The sequence below is a fragment of the Trachemys scripta genome, chromosome 8, assembly GCF_013100865.1.
Source record: "Trachemys scripta elegans isolate TJP31775 chromosome 8, CAS_Tse_1.0, whole genome shotgun sequence".
In the NCBI taxonomy this organism is placed as follows: domain Eukaryota; kingdom Metazoa; phylum Chordata; order Testudines; family Emydidae; genus Trachemys; species Trachemys scripta.
The window spans coordinates 8,991,082-9,007,527 of NC_048305.1; the positions used below are offsets into that span (position 1 = coordinate 8,991,082).

General features: G+C 38.8%; 1 protein-coding gene across 2 annotated transcripts in view; it reads left to right on the forward strand.

Moving 5' to 3' along the window:
• Nucleotides 1-6,422: 6,422 nt before the first annotated feature.
• Nucleotides 6,423-16,446, forward strand: part of FAM13B (family with sequence similarity 13 member B) — a 59,592-nt gene continuing 49,568 nt past the window's right edge. For both annotated transcript variants that reach the window (XM_034778227.1, XM_034778228.1), the window contains exons 1-5: nucleotides 6,423-6,589; nucleotides 7,892-8,082; nucleotides 8,579-8,791; nucleotides 12,754-12,931; nucleotides 13,459-13,603. In XM_034778227.1, coding sequence (XP_034634118.1) covers nucleotides 7,926-8,082; nucleotides 8,579-8,791; nucleotides 12,754-12,931; nucleotides 13,459-13,603 — 693 coding nt within the window. In that variant the 5' untranslated portion in view covers nucleotides 6,423-6,589; nucleotides 7,892-7,925. The remainder of the gene's footprint in view (nucleotides 6,590-7,891; nucleotides 8,083-8,578; nucleotides 8,792-12,753; nucleotides 12,932-13,458; nucleotides 13,604-16,446) is intronic.

Below are 16,446 nucleotides of genomic sequence, written 5' to 3' on the forward strand. Positions count from 1 at the left end.
GATGGTTCATGATTGTAACTTAAGTAAATTTGGAAGCTATTGATCAGTATTGCAAACAGGTAACTAGCATTTAATTAACAAACACCGGTGTTGCAGTCCGAATCTTTTTATGGATTTATCCAACACAACATGCTTGGTAGGAAATGAGAAAATTGAATAGACTTGAGAAATTACACTGCTTTACAGCCAAAATGCTTCTGAAATAAATGTAGTTAAACGTTACTAATTCTGGGTCACTGAGAACGAAAATTATGCTTAAAATTGTTGATTGGCTCTAGTTTTCAAGGTATGCTATTGGGTCAGTATTTACGACCCTTGACTTGGGAATGGCGGAGGATAAGTGAGTTATAAAGGGAAGGGATCTCAATTTAAACCAGAAATAACTAAAATACATCTTTGACTGGATCTATGAATAAATCTATGACTGGGTTTGGACAGTACTTGCTTTTTAGGCAAAACAATGAATGATGCAATCTGAAGCTGGTATTGCGACATACATGATATGAATTGCATCATGTTATTCCTAGAAGTCATGGATGATGCAATCAGAACGAAGCTTACATCACTCTGCTGAACAAATTGCCCTATATCAGCTATAGAAATCATAGTGTCGTGCTCTCTTATTTGTCAGTGTTTGATTTTGCAGAGGGACACATTTCTGTTTAGCCAAAGTGAGCAGAGATGCCTCGTACTTGTGTGAACAGTGCAGATAACTTCTGCTATGTTTGTGGTGAAGTGACTTTTGCATCACAGAAGCGCAGTATAACCACTATGGTTAAGAAAGCCTATCACCTTTATTTTGGCTGCAAAATTGGAGATCAGGACAAGAGGTGGGCCCCACACATCTGCTGCAAAACTTGTGCAACAAATCTTCGCCAGTGGTTGAACAGAAAAAGGAAATCTATGCCTTTTGTAGTGCCAATGATTTGGAGAGAGCCAACAGATCATACCAGCAATTGTTACTTCTGCATGGTGCCTCCAGTTGGGAAAGGTGTGTCAAAGAAAAAAAAGTGGACTGTGCATTATCCAAACATTCCATCAGCTATACGCCCAGTACCCCACGGAGATGGACTGCCGGTTCCTGATGCACCAGAATCATTCTCACTTGAGTCAGACGAGGAAGAGGATGAAACTTCTGGTCCTGAACCATCAATGTCACAGGACCCACATTTTCTCCCATCCTCCTCCTCTGAACCACACCTCATAACACAAGGTGAACTGAATGACCTTGTCAGGGATTTGGAACTACCCAAGAGTAATGCAGAGCTGTTGGGCTCCAGACTACAGCAGTGGAATCTCCTGGCAGGTGATGTTAGGGTTTCCATATTCCGTGACCGTCAAAAGGGTCTTGTCCCATTCTTCTTCATGGAAGGTGATCTTGTAGCCTGCAACAACATCGATGGTGTGATGGCAGCCCTCAACATAGTTCACGATCCAAGTGCGTGGAGACTGTTCATTGATTCATCGAAGACGAGTCTTAAAGCTGTTTTACTGCATAATGGCAATGTTTTGCCATCAATTCCAGTTGGTCATGCAGTCCATATGAAGGAAACCTAGGACAACATGAAACAACTTTTGAGGTGCATAAACTATGACCAACATCAGTGGCAGCTTTGGCGATTTGAAGGTTGTTGCTCTCTTGCTTGGTCTGCAGACTGGATACACAAAGTACTGCTGTTTTTTCTGTGAATGGGATAGTTGTGCAAGAGATTCCCACTACATCAAGAAAGATTGGCCACTCCGACAGTCATTGGAGCCTGGGAGGAAAAGTGTTCAGCATCCACCACTTGTTGAATCAAGGAAGATTTTGTTACCACCCTTACACATCAAGCTGGGTCTGATGAAGAACTTTGTCAAGGCCATTGACAAAACACAAGCAGCTTTCAAGTACCTCCGTGGAAAATTTCCAAGGTTAAGTGAAGCTAAGATAAAGGAAGGTGTCTTTGTTGGTCCTCAGATTCGTGAACTTCTTCGAGATGATGCATTTGACCATGCACTGCGTGGCGAGGAAAAGACGGCATGGAAAGCCTTCCAGTTAGTGGCAATACATTTTCTCGGAAACAACAAGGCAGACAACTACAGGTTGTTGGTGGACAACCTCCTCAAGGCATACAAAAGCCTTCGTTGCAACATGTCACTAAAGATACATTTTTTGCACTCTCATCTAGATTTTTTTTCCACCGAACTGTGGACCAGTGAGCGACGAGCACGGTGAGCGATTTCACCAGGACATTGCAACAATGGAGAAACGCTATCAGGGCAAATGGAGTCCATCAATGCTTGCAGACTATTGCTGGACAGTGACAAGAGATGCTCCATTTAATGAATACAAGAGACAAGCCAAGAAGCGCCGAGTAGACACTGAATAGGACTAAACTATGTACAGAATAGTTTTTTGCCTTTTGTTTCAGAATAAATTTTATTTATATAACCCTTTTGCTGATTTTTAAAGTGTTACATAAACAGGACAGGTGAAATATTATCGTGTAAAGTAACCATAAACACATGAAAAGACCTAGGTTTACAATTTGATTAAAACTGTACTACTATCTACACAATATACATAGACATAAAATGTAAAAACTTAAATATCTTAGAAACAGTAGCAAACAACAAATCAGTTGTTTTAATTGTCATATTTGAATTCAGCACATCAAAATACATAACAAATAGCACATTTTATCTCTGAAGCAGATGACTTCTCAAAAATTGTAGACCAGTGTTATCTGTTTTCATTACTTTACTGTAAAATATTAGCATTTTTAAGAGTTGCTAAGTAGCAAGGCAGAAGGGATTTGTGCTCATTTCATAGAACCAGAAAACTTATTTCTTCTGAGTCTTCAAGACGTGTCACATTGGATAAAACTTTGTTTATTGAAATGTAGCAGAGAATATTGATCCTTTCTGATGGCTCTAAAATTGAGATAAGTTTTCTTTGCCAGCTTCGTAATCGTCATTGGAACATAACCATAGTAGTGGATGTTCCTCTCCCATGCCTTCGGCAACTCTTTATCAGCTTCATTCAGGAGCAACCTCTGTTTGTCTTGGCCACCTAAAAAATGACAAATAAAATTGTGATTAGAACTTAAAAGTAAAGGTCTGAACATGAGAAAAATGTAGCCTTGGTTTATACTAACATCACTTTCAGTGTTGCACAAAATGGGCAATATAAAGAGGTGATTTAAGCTTTGTCCTGGATATATTTTTCCAAACTTGCTTAAACTTGCATAATTACCATTAGCTGCTGCAAGTGATAAAATAGAGGAAAAAGAAGAACCTATAAGAATCAGCATTGATAGTTCAAAGATGGTTGGCTGAACAGGAGAAATGGCTAGATCATTCCTAAAGGTTTTCATCCATACAGGAGAAAATGCATTCTCACTTTAACATTACTGATTTTACACCTGAAAAGGAGTACTGCAGAATATTTTGTCTAAGCTGATGATCTTGTCAAGAATTCAGAGAGAACTATGACCAGGAGAAACAATGAGGAGTCTTTGTGGCACCTTAGAGATGAACAAATTTATTTGGGCACAAGCTTTCGTGGGCTAGAACAGCCCACGAAAGCTTATGCCCAAATAAATTTGTCCATCTCTAAGGTGCCACAAAGACTCCTCATTGTTTTTGCTGATACAGACTAACAAGGCTACCACTCTGAAACCTATGACCAGGAGGACTGTCGTTTGCTCAGACAACAAAAATGGAATGCAAAAGTTGAGAGATTCTCAGATGCAGTCATCTGAAACTCCTGATTCTTCATTTCATTCCTTATTTTTTTGAGAAAGAAATGCCACTAACACAGCTTTAAAATATGCTGAAATTTTAAAACTGCTTCCATAACTATCCTCACCTTCTTGGTTGGTCGACCGAAAAAGGATTGATAGTCCATGTTCCCAATTACATTTGGTAGAACTCAGGTGAATAGTGTCTTTTCATCAGTATGTTTTCATCCATCTACCATGACTGTTGAAATTTACATGGAGAAGAAGGAAGACTTTGATAAAAAACATACATTTTACACAACAATAGGGATTTTACAAACAACCACTAAATTTACAAAAGTAATCAAGAGTTTTTGTAAGGATTTAATACATTACAGGTGGATGACACTACTGTAACTGTCTTGGTGGAAATCTGGCTTGAGATAATTCATTACTAAGAACTGCATAAGGACAGAATTAAAAATGATTCATAAAATTATGGAGCCTTTCCATTATGTAGTAATATGACTGACCCTCTAACAATTTCAGAGGTTAATCCCAGAACAGTAAGAAGAGACTGAAGCATGGCTGTGGGAACATAATCTGAAGTTTCCTTTCTTTTTTACTAGTACACCTCTACCCCGATATAACGCGACCCAATATAACACGAATTTGGATATAATGTGGTAAAGCAGCGCTCCACGGGGGCAGGGCTGCGCACTCCAGCGGATCAAAGCAAGTTCAATATAACGCGGTTTCACCTATAATGCGGTAAGATTATTTGGCTCCCGAGGACAGCGTTATATCAAGGTAGAGGTGTATTCAGAATTAAAGATCCAGTCTTCCACCCCAAATCTAGCTTTACAAAAGGAAAAGTTCTAGAAGAAAAATCATGGGGGGAGGACAGTCAATTCAGTATTAATCAAGCATAGTTTTTAACATATTTGGATTGCTCTAGTTGAAATTTCATAATGGATTGGGGTCTGGAAAAGTGAATAAATTGGTGAAACTGTGTCTGGGTTGAAGATACAAAAAACAAAACTGAGACTGTATTTAGTAGGCTGGGAACTTAATTGTGTTCTTACAGAATTGCAAGCTTTTCATTGTAGACAATGTGTACTTTATATTTGAGGAATGCTTATAATGTGCATTGCATAGTGGTTTTTGTTTCATTTCATATTCAGTGACATTTTTCACTGGGTTTTTATTGTGTTTTTTGCTAGTGGCCTTTTTTGGTTTGGGGAAAATTACAGTAATGTTGCCACATTTTACAAAATATGCCTTTTGTGCACATTACATATGAACTAAGCTGTGACTAGTTTACCATGAACAGGAATAACCACATTGTGCTGAAGGTAAACATTCTTCATTTAGCAAATGCATGGCAACTCCTATAACTTAAAAAGGTGAAAAATTGGGTTCAAATGGTCACCTAATGTATTGTTTTTTATTCCATTACGACTTTGGGGGTGGGAGGAAATGTGCCTTTAAAGAAGTCCTTTAATATGAATTTACGTATATAATGATAATATCTTTATATGGATAACACTTCTTAAGGGAAAAAAAAGTTCTTAACCTGTGTAACGTGGCATTTAAAAATGTCCATAAAGTACTTACTTGGTAAAGGATCATTGTTGAGTGGGCTGCTTTTCAAACATTTTCATATTATTTGAGTTAAAGTGGAAAGGAACTTTTTGAGCTGGCTTTCAGAAACACACATTCGCATGGTGATATAAGGAGATGTGTGCAGAGCTTGGAAAATCTGCTCGTTAGTGGTGCGTGGGGAACTTTCCCTGGTGAATGAAGGTGCTGAAGCCATCAGTTTCTGCAGTGCTAAGCTTCCATTTAAAAATATTCCCCTAGCCTATCTACCTTAGAGAATCTACTTTATTGCAAATTGAAACTTATGTTTCTGAGGTGAGACAGCTCCAGCATCTCTGCTGCTGCTCGTTGCTTTGCTAAATACCAACACAGTAAAATTATCCAGACCTGTTGGCTCACTGTCAAGAATCATGATGCAGTCAAGCTGCTGCTTGGGAAAGCTGAACAGCAGCGGAGACGGGCTTTAAAAGAAAAAGGGTCCATAAAATGAAGGCTATAGGAGTAGACTAGTGGAGGACCCTGATTTTTCCCCAGCAGCTAAGAAGCAGAGGTGGGGACTGGGAAGAAGGGTTGACTGCCTTCCCCTTTTAGAAGGTGGAGGGAAGTGGAGATTTAAATGCATGAAAACTACTAGCCAGAAGCAGATGTGAAAGATGGACTTTCTAAGCATGGGTATAAAGCCTCACTTTTCCAAGCAGTGGGCAGAGTGGGCTGGATGTCTTTCAGTGCATTGTCCTTGTACCTAGGTGGTCTGTGCTCACTAATCCTGTTTTTCATATTTACTTCATCTTGTAGGTTTAGTCCTCCAGCTAGGGGGTGTCTGGCACATCTGTAATGCTCACTGTGTTCATATTGTCTCTGGTTACTTGTGCTGATTATTAAAATTCAGGTAGCACATGATTAAGCTTCGATTAACTACTGTGTGAACAAACTGGATTATGCATATCTGTTGTGTGTTGCTGCGTGTGAGCCAGGTTGGTGGAAGCATGAAGTTGGTTCTTAAAAGTCACATTTGTTTTATCTTGATCCTGAGAATCTTTCCAAACTAATATTTGGACTTGCAAGTATTTAAAAAAAATTAAAACATTAAGGACCTTCCAATATTTTTCATATTTTTAGATTAACTGCTGAAGTACTGATCGAATTCTGCTCTTCTTCAATGAGGAACTACCGGCTGATCTTCTGCCATAATCTCAAACAACCGTAAATGACAAAAGAATGCTTGGTCAGTGAGGGCAGCTGGCGTAGAAAATATTTTTTAAACTTGGGTGTTTAAGTACTCTGAGGTAAGTTTCCTTACAGTGCTATTAACAGTCTTGCTTTTTAAAAATTAAAGTAGGAAAGTTTGTGGATTCTGATCTGCCTGGTGCGTTGCAGTGTGACAATCCACTCATCAAGTAAGGATAATCCACTTGCATGTAAAACATACTTTTAACTACAGTCTGTACATATAGTATTTTCCAAAGGGGACTTGAGTGGCCACCTGAGTCTAACCAAGCATATTTTTTCTTTTGCTATTCTTTCTCCAGAAGACGGCAACTTCCTCTGTTATAACAAAAGTAGCTTATTTTGAGGCATCTCTGAAACAATAGTATGCACCTATTTTATATACATCTTTCCCAGTACTTTTTAGTGTTCTTTTAAGACACCATCCTTCTGTGCCTGTATTGGTCAATGACTCAACTAACGGAGTTGGATCAGTAGCTGCTTCTTAGGATTGACTTACACTGCCTCCACAACATTTTCAATCCCTGTTAGATCACTAGTGGAGCAAAGATCAGCAAGCAACAGCTGGTTTTCTGCATGGTAGGAAGAATGCTACCACTAGGTCATTGGTCAACCTGAGAGAGCTTTTTCATGGGAATTTTCAGTAAAAATATTTTGAGAGCGAGACAGGCATTAAAAATTTATTTAGAAATTGGTTTGAACATTAAAGCCTTCTGCAAATACATTTTGTGGAAGCTGAGTTGCATAGGCTGCGGTGTTCTTCAGATTCCGTAGAAATTCTGGTGGTATTGCAGCTTTAGAACACCAGATTTTAGCTTTTCATATAGCTCCATCTTGCATAGTTACGTTGATAGAACAAAACTAGACAAGACTATTTTATATTGGCAGGTTTTGGTAGTCTCGTCCAGCTGTGTTCCTCTTCATCAGGTTTGGTGCATGGAAGTTCAATTTAATACACTCAGAAAATTCTCTGCAGTGGATTGTCCAAAGCTTACGAACAAGCTTAGTTAGAAATAGGGTGGGGAAAATCAGACTTTATCTAAAGCAAGTTGAACATTACTTGAATAATTGTCCAGTAACTGGAATTTTCCTGAATGTCAACCAGCTTTGCTGCTGATTTATCTGATTTGATTAAAACATATCTACAGAAATTAGGGATCAAGAGGAACAATCTCCATATGTTCTACTGTGCTTGGATCAATGATCCTAATGAAAATGTTTCATACTTGTGATCCAACAGAGATTGGAAAGTATTTAAATACTAATGAATGTACTTGTATGTAAAATATCAGTGTCTCATTTTCTTAGTCTTCTAGTCCCATCGTAAACATTTTCTTAGTTTAATTCCTTTCATTTGACAGAAAAGACAGCTTTGATTTTTGGCTGCAAAAAGATATGAGGAAGAGCTCCTCCCCTTCCTTGAGTAACTGCAACTCCGTTCTAGCTAACAAAATATTTGGAATTCCACTTGATGAGCTGCAGCAAGAAGGGCAACCAGACAATGAGGTTCCATTCATAGTCCGCCACGTTGTGAACTATATTGAGGAACATGGTATGTATTTATCCTCAGTATTTTAAATGAGGAACACATCTTAATTGGTTTTAATTAGCATTACTGTTTTTGTATTTTATTCTGGCCTTGAGAAACTATTATGGTTTCATGGGTCAAACTTTTTTTTAGTTTCTAATTTCCGTGTTGTATGTGTTTCACTCCTTTACTTCTGCAGTTACATTTGATTGAATTCATAGTATTTAGAAAAAATGGTACCCAACCAAGTACAGTACTTTGTAGGAAATTATCTTTTTGGGCTGGAGAATGTTTTATCTGGCTATTGTACTTTCAAACAAGGTACATGCATGTTTGGGTGTTTGGTTTTCAGAGAAATTTTACAAAATAACTTGCTTTGCCATTTTCTTGTAAAATGCATGTGTTAAATCCATGAATCTACAATTATCAATTGTAATTCATAAAAATGATGGATTTATAGTAAACATCAGATAAAACGAGTTGGGACTGAATTTATTTTTGCAACTTTCTACTGATTTAGGAGGTCTGGAACAAGAAGGACTTTTTCAAGTCAATGGGAATGCTGAGACAGTGGAGTGGCTTCGGAAAAGATATGATAATGGAGAAGACGTGGACTTGGTTAAAGAAGCAGATGTACCCTCAGCTATTAGCCTTCTTAGATTTTTTCTTCAAGAACTTCCAGAGCCGGTGATCCCAGGCAGCTTGCATATTCATTTGATCCAACTTTCTCAAGGTAATGAGAATTATTTTGAATAGGATTTGGGTGGTAACAAGTGGCTTTAAGGCATCATTCAATAAATCAAGAGGTTTAAGTGATTTCTAAGATTTTTCTTTAGTGTTCTATATGTATCTCAATACACTTTTATTTTGTATATAATTCTCCTTTCCAAGTAAATAGGCTCTGTTCAAATAACTATTTATGGGCTGAGAGATGGAATTCACCAATTGCTTGCAGGCAGACACTTAAGCAGCCACATAACCTTCATATCAACCTTTTTCCAAGCCCCCCCATCATCCTGTGCATGGATTTCTGGGATGTCGGATATGTAAGTTTGGACAGGGCTACTGAATCCAAACAGCCCACTCCATCATGATCAATTTAGAATCAGGATGGAACCCTTTTCTCTTCTCCCCATCGCTGCTTCCTTCCCACTGATCGCATGGGGTTTGACCACGCTCCTGATTTAGGGCTTTAGTGACAAGGAGATGGAGTCTTCAGCAGACCCTCTTTAGTGGGAATTTTACCTTTTTAGTGTATTCTTCAGTTACATTCCATTCCTGTAGAAGGTGTGGTGGTCAGCATGTAACGGCTAATTTTATTTTATGTCCATCATAGAACCGTTTTTGTTCCAATTGCCACCTATATTTGCCACCTTTTTTAATTCCCAAATTTCGTCCATATGTATTCACTCTCCTGGGTCTTGGCCTTTGCTGTGTTGTGTAGTGTTGGAGGAGTTAATTCATAACTTGACTAGTAAAAGCTTTTGTCTTGCAGCACTGCTATTAGTAACACATTGTGCGTTCCTCAAAGGGTATATAGGCATAGTTGAACCACACCTTGTAACGTAACTGGTGTTTCTATAGTTCCCAATGTCATCTGTAGGAGTTTGACATGATTTCTCACTGTTGTTTATCCTTGTTCTTTCCTAATGTGATTTTTTTTTCTTTTGTAAGTTTGTTATGTATTCTGTTAGGGTAAATTAATTTAAGTTTCCATGTTTGAATTTAATGCTATGACAAGCGTAGGCTTGACAGCTTTCGTGGCAGAAGCCATGGTTTATAGTGGGATACAGCATGGGGCAGGGTTTTAGGTCAAGTTTCCCAGCACTGTTCTGCCACCCGTGTATTAAGGATGAAGGGTGAGAAGGTAGTTCAGTTTCCATGCCTATTTAGATGATACCTTCACTAAAACGTTGAACATACATTGGTTATCTGGATAGCTGGTTAATAGAAACTGCACACCAACTCATTTCATATAGGATGCCAGTATCCCTGAGATGATCATAACTTTTGGCTACTAACAATCTGGGTCAGATTTGAATGGATGTCCTAAAGATGAGGCACCTGTATACCATTCCTTTGAACAACAGTCCCATAGTAATAATGAGAAACTGAGGTGGACAGCAGTAGACTAAATTTTATTTTTACAATGACTGCTATTTTGTCTCAATGTGTTAGCTAATCTGGTGAAGTGAGAGATTAGCATAGTGGTGAATCACGTGATTTGGAAAGACTTGAGATATATCTTGTGGTTTCTTTATTTTATTTTATTTTATTTTATTTTATTTTATTTATATTTTTGCAAAAGATGATTCCATAACAAAGCATTGTTAAGTCACAGGGGAAAGATTAGTGGCTATAGTTCTGTTATCTAATACAGATGTCCATCCCAGTTTCTCATTGTTTTTCTAACAAAGTTGAAACTCTTTTTCCCCACCACCCACCCCTCTGTGTCATGGGCCAGATTTTGGAGGGATTTCATCTCAGGTTATATGGTATATGGGCTATTTTCAGAGGTCATAATTCCCATCCTTATATATGTTTGGGATCCTTGTACGTCTTGACCTTCCCTATTCCCCATATCTTGTGTAAACTTTTAAGGGTATGTTGTATTACAGGATATTTGGTACTTAGTTTATTTTATATTAGTACACATGCATGAGAATTGTATGTTTAAGATGAAAAAAGTGCATAATTTTTCCCTTTTTAAAAAGAGGGGGGGAAAAAAGTGATTTCTTGAAGCTCTTGAAAGTGTTTTTTGATTTATTTCCTGGATATAACTAAACACACCACTAGGAAACACAACATTTTACTAGAAAGATTGATTTCCTCTTTTTTAAGTTGAAGGTTTTTAACAACATTTTTATCATGCTTTATTTACATTTTGAATGTCTAATAGAACCATATCTCTACTTCTTAATTTCCAGGATTATAAATCAATTACAGTTTAGGAAAGGGAATGACTGAAATAAGCAGGATTATCAGAAGATGTTAGTGGCCTTTGGTACATGGTTTTCTGTAGCATCCTCGCTCTTGAACCGGTTCACTCTGCTCTGTAGGTTGTTGTAAACATAACTTGCGGTTATATAACAAGGTGTGGCATATATACCCTTTAAGGCTCGTTCTGTGCAGGCCTAATGGTGGTTCCTCGAAGGCAAGTGTCTTTACTAATTGAAGTGTGAATTTGACCCTGATGCCATAGGCCATGTGTCTCAGAAGTGTGTATCCATGGACTGCATTCAGAGGACTTCACTTACAGATAAGTACTTTCTCACTTCAGGTCTTTGACTGTGTTGTTCAGAACTTAAATTTTAGACAGATTAAAACATTTTTTAAAGGGCAAAACCAGTTGTGATTGTTGTGGGAAAGTGTTTTCTTCTTTGCATTGCTCTGTTTCCTAAACTTAGTCTAAAGTGAAGTTGACTGTGTGTTATATTTTAAAAGAAAGTATTACCACTTTATTCAGCTCTTTGTTTTACTGCACCGATGAGATTAATTGTTCTTCTGTAGCCAGTTGCATATGGGTTCAAATCATATAGGTTTACCACTCCCTTAACCATTTTCATTTTCCCCAAATGGAAAAATCCTACAGAATTACCAAATGGCATCACTGCACTTTATGCTTTTACACAATAGTGCTTTCTGCTTTACTTTTTGATGTTCCAGACAAATGTGTTTTGGTCTATTTTATTTTATTTTTTTGTTTTGCTGACCGAGTGTCCATTCATTAACTTTCAGCCAACTCCTCTATTTCCCTACCCAGAATAGAAAAGGCATAGTGAGTTTCTGTCAGAGAAGAAAGAGAACTCTGTTTTGGTCCAAGATGTGACCCATTCTGCTTCTCCTCCTCCTATATGACTTTTCCTATCTGTAAAAGGAGTTTCCCAGCAATATGGAACCCGCTAGGGTTTTATATCTTGATGCTGATAATTAGTTGTTAGACTTCATTGTGATTTTTAAAATATTACAGTTTCTTGTTTCTAATTGAACTTGTCCACAAGTGTTTTAATATTTAAGGAAGAATACATCTGAATAAAGGGTAGGAGCTAGCCGGTAGAGGGGAGTGCAGGTGGGTGAGTGTTTTGGGGGGAAATACCTTGGAAGGTGGTGATTGGACTTGCTAGGTAGAATAATTAAGCAGCAGAGGGGAACGCACTGGTCCAGATTATCAAATGCTTTGTTGCAGAAAGCCAGTTTACAGTAAAGAAAAGTCACCTGACAGCATCACATAAATATAGACTGGAGACTAGTATGTTTCAGTGTTCTGCTGGCACCACTATATGAAGAGGAACTGTGGAGGAATATGTGAAAGTTCTTGCTGAGAGAGGCTGACATAGTAAGGAGGGAGGACAGCTACAGAGACTGAATTGAGAGAGAGAGGAAACAATTGAGAAATGTTATGTTGGTAATAAGGATGGAAGATGTAAAAGTGCCCCTACCCCATCCTCCACCCCAATTTGTGGGATGGATTTCCCCCCCCCCCTTCCATTTGGAAGAGCATGGAGTCAGAAGTCCTGGCATAGCAAATGAAATTCAAATCCTGGGGTGGCAGGTTGTAAATTGGTATATCTGTTTGAATTTCAGCGGTGAAATGGCTTAGTTTTAGTCAAAATTTGAGATTCATAGTAATATCAAATGTGAAAAATATCTGAACTACATTAATTTAGATTAAAATCCTTTCATTACATTTTACAGATTATAATAACGAAGATGAATTTGGAAGAAAGTTGAGGTTCCTCTTGCAGCAGCTTCCGCCTGTTAATTACAGTTTGTTAAAGTTTCTGTGTAGATTTTTAGCCAATGTAGCATCGCATCATGAAGAAATTTGGTCTGCGAGTTCTTTGGCTGCTGTCTTTGGTCCAGATGTTTTCCAGTAAGTTAATTCGACAAATTCATTCCATCCTTTATGTGACTCTGCATAATTGCTGTATTATTCTAGTTGTATCATTATTCATAAGAATATTGTCATATATAGTGTATTTATACAAATAATATTTAAAATAGTGTAAAACATAGGGAGGGAAGTTGTTTAAGTTAACTCTGATTGTATAATAGTTGTTTCTCTGTATCAGGAAAGTGCCATTCTTTACTATATAAAGATCGATTTTTAATTGCAATAGTTACATAAGCTTGTTTAAATCAACCTTCAAGTGTAAACTATCCAAAACAAAATCGTAATGCCCCTTCTTACAATGCATCCCCTGCAGGCAGAGCTCCTATGGAACATCTTTAAAGTTGGGACTTAAGATTGTAAATTCTGTGTGTTCAGAATATGAAACAAGAATCAGTGTAAAGAATAAAGAATGGCTGTCTAGTCGATCATAAAAGCCATTCACAGAAATTTTTTGAGAATTAGGTGGTTTTAGTCTTTAAACTAAGATAGTTTGGAATCTTTATTAGCATTTACACAGATGTGGAGGATCTGAAAGAGCAAGAAATAGTTAGCAGAATAATGGCGGGACTTCTGGAGAACTACTATGAATTCTTTGAAAATGAAGAGGAAGATTTTTCATCTACTAATGATTTAAGTTCAATAACTGAGCAGGTGAGTATATTTAAGTGGAAGTATTCTGTCACTTTAAACTTCTGTTACAGCAGTTTGTTTTTCTCAAGATGTGTTGGAATAAAACTAACTTTAATATACTGTTGAATATAGCCTTTTAGAGTGCATACTGTTAAAACTTTAGCTAAAAAATAAAGAATTAAGATAAAGTAGCTATGTTTGTGAAATGATCCTTTTCACAGCTCGTATTTATAGGAGAAGGGTGCACCATAGAATTCGAACTAAAATAATACCTTACCCTTACGAAGAGGTGGATCATGTCATGTTGAATGAAAAATATAAAACATAACTAGCTGTGGAGCAGTAATGCTAAAGAGCTGGAGAGCTAATTAGCAAATGGATTCAGAACCACAAAGTTAGTGATTATGCTGATAAGTGTGTGGCTTCAGTTGGGCTGCACCCAACCCCATCACAGCGCAAGGACTGGGCCTCCCCCAGAAACATCCCAGGGCCCTGCCCTTCCGTGCCTGGTACACCAGGTGAGGAAGGCAGGCTCAGCAAGGCAGGATCCAAGTGTGGAGGGGCTTAGTGGGGGATGGGAGGGAACCAGGTGTGAGTTTAGAGGGTTCTGAGCAGGCGGCTCAGTGGGGGATCCAGGTGCAGAGGGAATGTGGATATACAGGGACTTGTTGGGGGTTTCTGGGTGCAACGGTAATGGGACTCTGCAAGGGGGTCCAGGTAAAGATGGTTGGGGCTCAGCCGGGGGGGGGGGGGCGGGGAGGGCTGGGTGTTGAAGGGACAGAGCTTGGCAAGGGGGGTCTCAGTGTGGGGGCTATGTGGGGGGGTCCAGATGCTGGGGGGTGGGGATCCGGGTGCAGAGGGAGTGGGGCTTGGCAGGAGGGTCTGGATATGAGGGGGTCTGGATGCAGAGGGATGGGGAAGATGGGGGAGCAGCTCCCTGTAAAGGGATCCCTCCCCCTGCCACTGAGGAGTGATGAGTGCAGGAAGCAGGGTTGGGGGGGGAGTTTTCAGAGCTTCCTGCAGCTGGAGGAGAAATCTAGGGTTGAGTCTAACCCGGCCTTGGATGCTGTGCAGGGGAAGAGGAAGTCCCCCGCCTCCCCAGCCCAGCTGGGACTAGCACTTGAGCTTGGTGCACGGTAGGAGCCACCAGCCAGGTCTTGCTCAGTCCTGCACCCTACCCCATAGTCATTTACCTCTCTGGGCACCTGAAACATACTGCTGGGGAGGGTCATCTGACCACTCTTGTGGCTTCCCTTTGCTTCCCCATCAGAAAGTCATTTTTGAGTGGGGGAGCAAAGAAATCTGCGGGAGTCATAAATTCTGTGCATGCAGGGTGTAGAATTCCCCCAGGCATAATGGGTATCCATTGTGTTGGCTTTCAATGCTTAATTAACATTTCAACAGAGACTCAGGTGAATTAATATCTCTTGTCGGACAGAGAACCTATTTTTTCCACCTGTGCTGTGATACACAATCTAAAAACATATTTTGTGTGTGTGTGTGTGTGTGTGTGTGTGTGTGTATATATATATATATGTGTATATATATATATATATATATATACACACACACACAAACTCCTTATATAGTATCTGTATATACATTTCACAATGATATTAATGACCATTGTGACCCTCTCCTTTAGTTTAAGACGTCACATGACATTGTTTGGTGAACTAGAATTTACATACAAGAATCAGGACATTCCTGTAATTCCCTTGCCAGTTGGCATTGAGGGGTTCTTGACTCATTAGTACTGTATATCTTTTGATATTAGAACTTTGTGGTTTTGCTTTACTACAAGGACTAAACTTTCAAAACTCTGCGCCCAAAAAAGGGACATGCACAGACAATTGGTACTCAGGTAACTTGGCATATAGGTCTTTTACCAAGTTAGGTAGTAGGTGCACCCATGCATAAATCTTTGAATCCTTCTGCAGATCTGGAGAAATGAGTGGGGTGGGCAGAGATCCAGCTACACACTTCTCTTTGAGAACACATAAGGGCAATTACAAAAATGTGCTCATTTTTAGGTTGATTTCATTGTATTTAATTTAGGATTTAGAAGGCAGCACACCTTGTGACATTAGGAAAAGTGTTCTAGCGGGTCCTGGAAAAAGGTGAGCAGATTTAGGCAAATTGGGGAGGGAGTGAAACCATTAATTAGCCTTGAGGTTGTGAGACCAACTTTATTTTGTATCGACAACTCCATATAATTTGTAACTTAAAATACTTATTGGAATTAAATGTAGGGAGAGAGACTACAGGTATAGTCCATGGAAAAGACAGACTTAAAAATAGGTGGCGAGTCAGCGAGACAGACACAAGACAGGAACTAGGTTGTTTTAGTAGGAGAGATTGTGCCAATAAAGAGAAGGCTGGTGGGAAAAGAGATTAAGTCCTCGATGTAGCTTAGAGATGATATAAGGAGAGCAATTTTGAAGCATATTCTGAAATGAATTTGGAGGCTAAAGCACTTGTTTAGCCGTGGGGATGATATGTAGGAGAAGGCAGCATTTTACATATTAGAATTTGGCTAGCTGAAACGGATGGCCACTGAAAAGAGAATTTAATAAGGGTATAAAATATGTTGGCTTGGAATAGGGTTTTAGTAGAGGTGGAGTGGTGATAGGCAACTCTGTAGATATAGATGGAGGAGGAGAATTCAGTGTCAGGAATGACTAGGGAATACCAAATTTAGGCATAGTGGAGGCAATTAGAATCGGTCAAGATGAAAGGCTGAGTCATAAATTTACCTAATCAAGAAGATGGAGTGTAAAGTTATTAAAGGTGTCAGATATACAGACCAATATAGTGCAAAAATTATAATTAAAGTTTTGAGTTATTTATAAAATGTCGGGGCG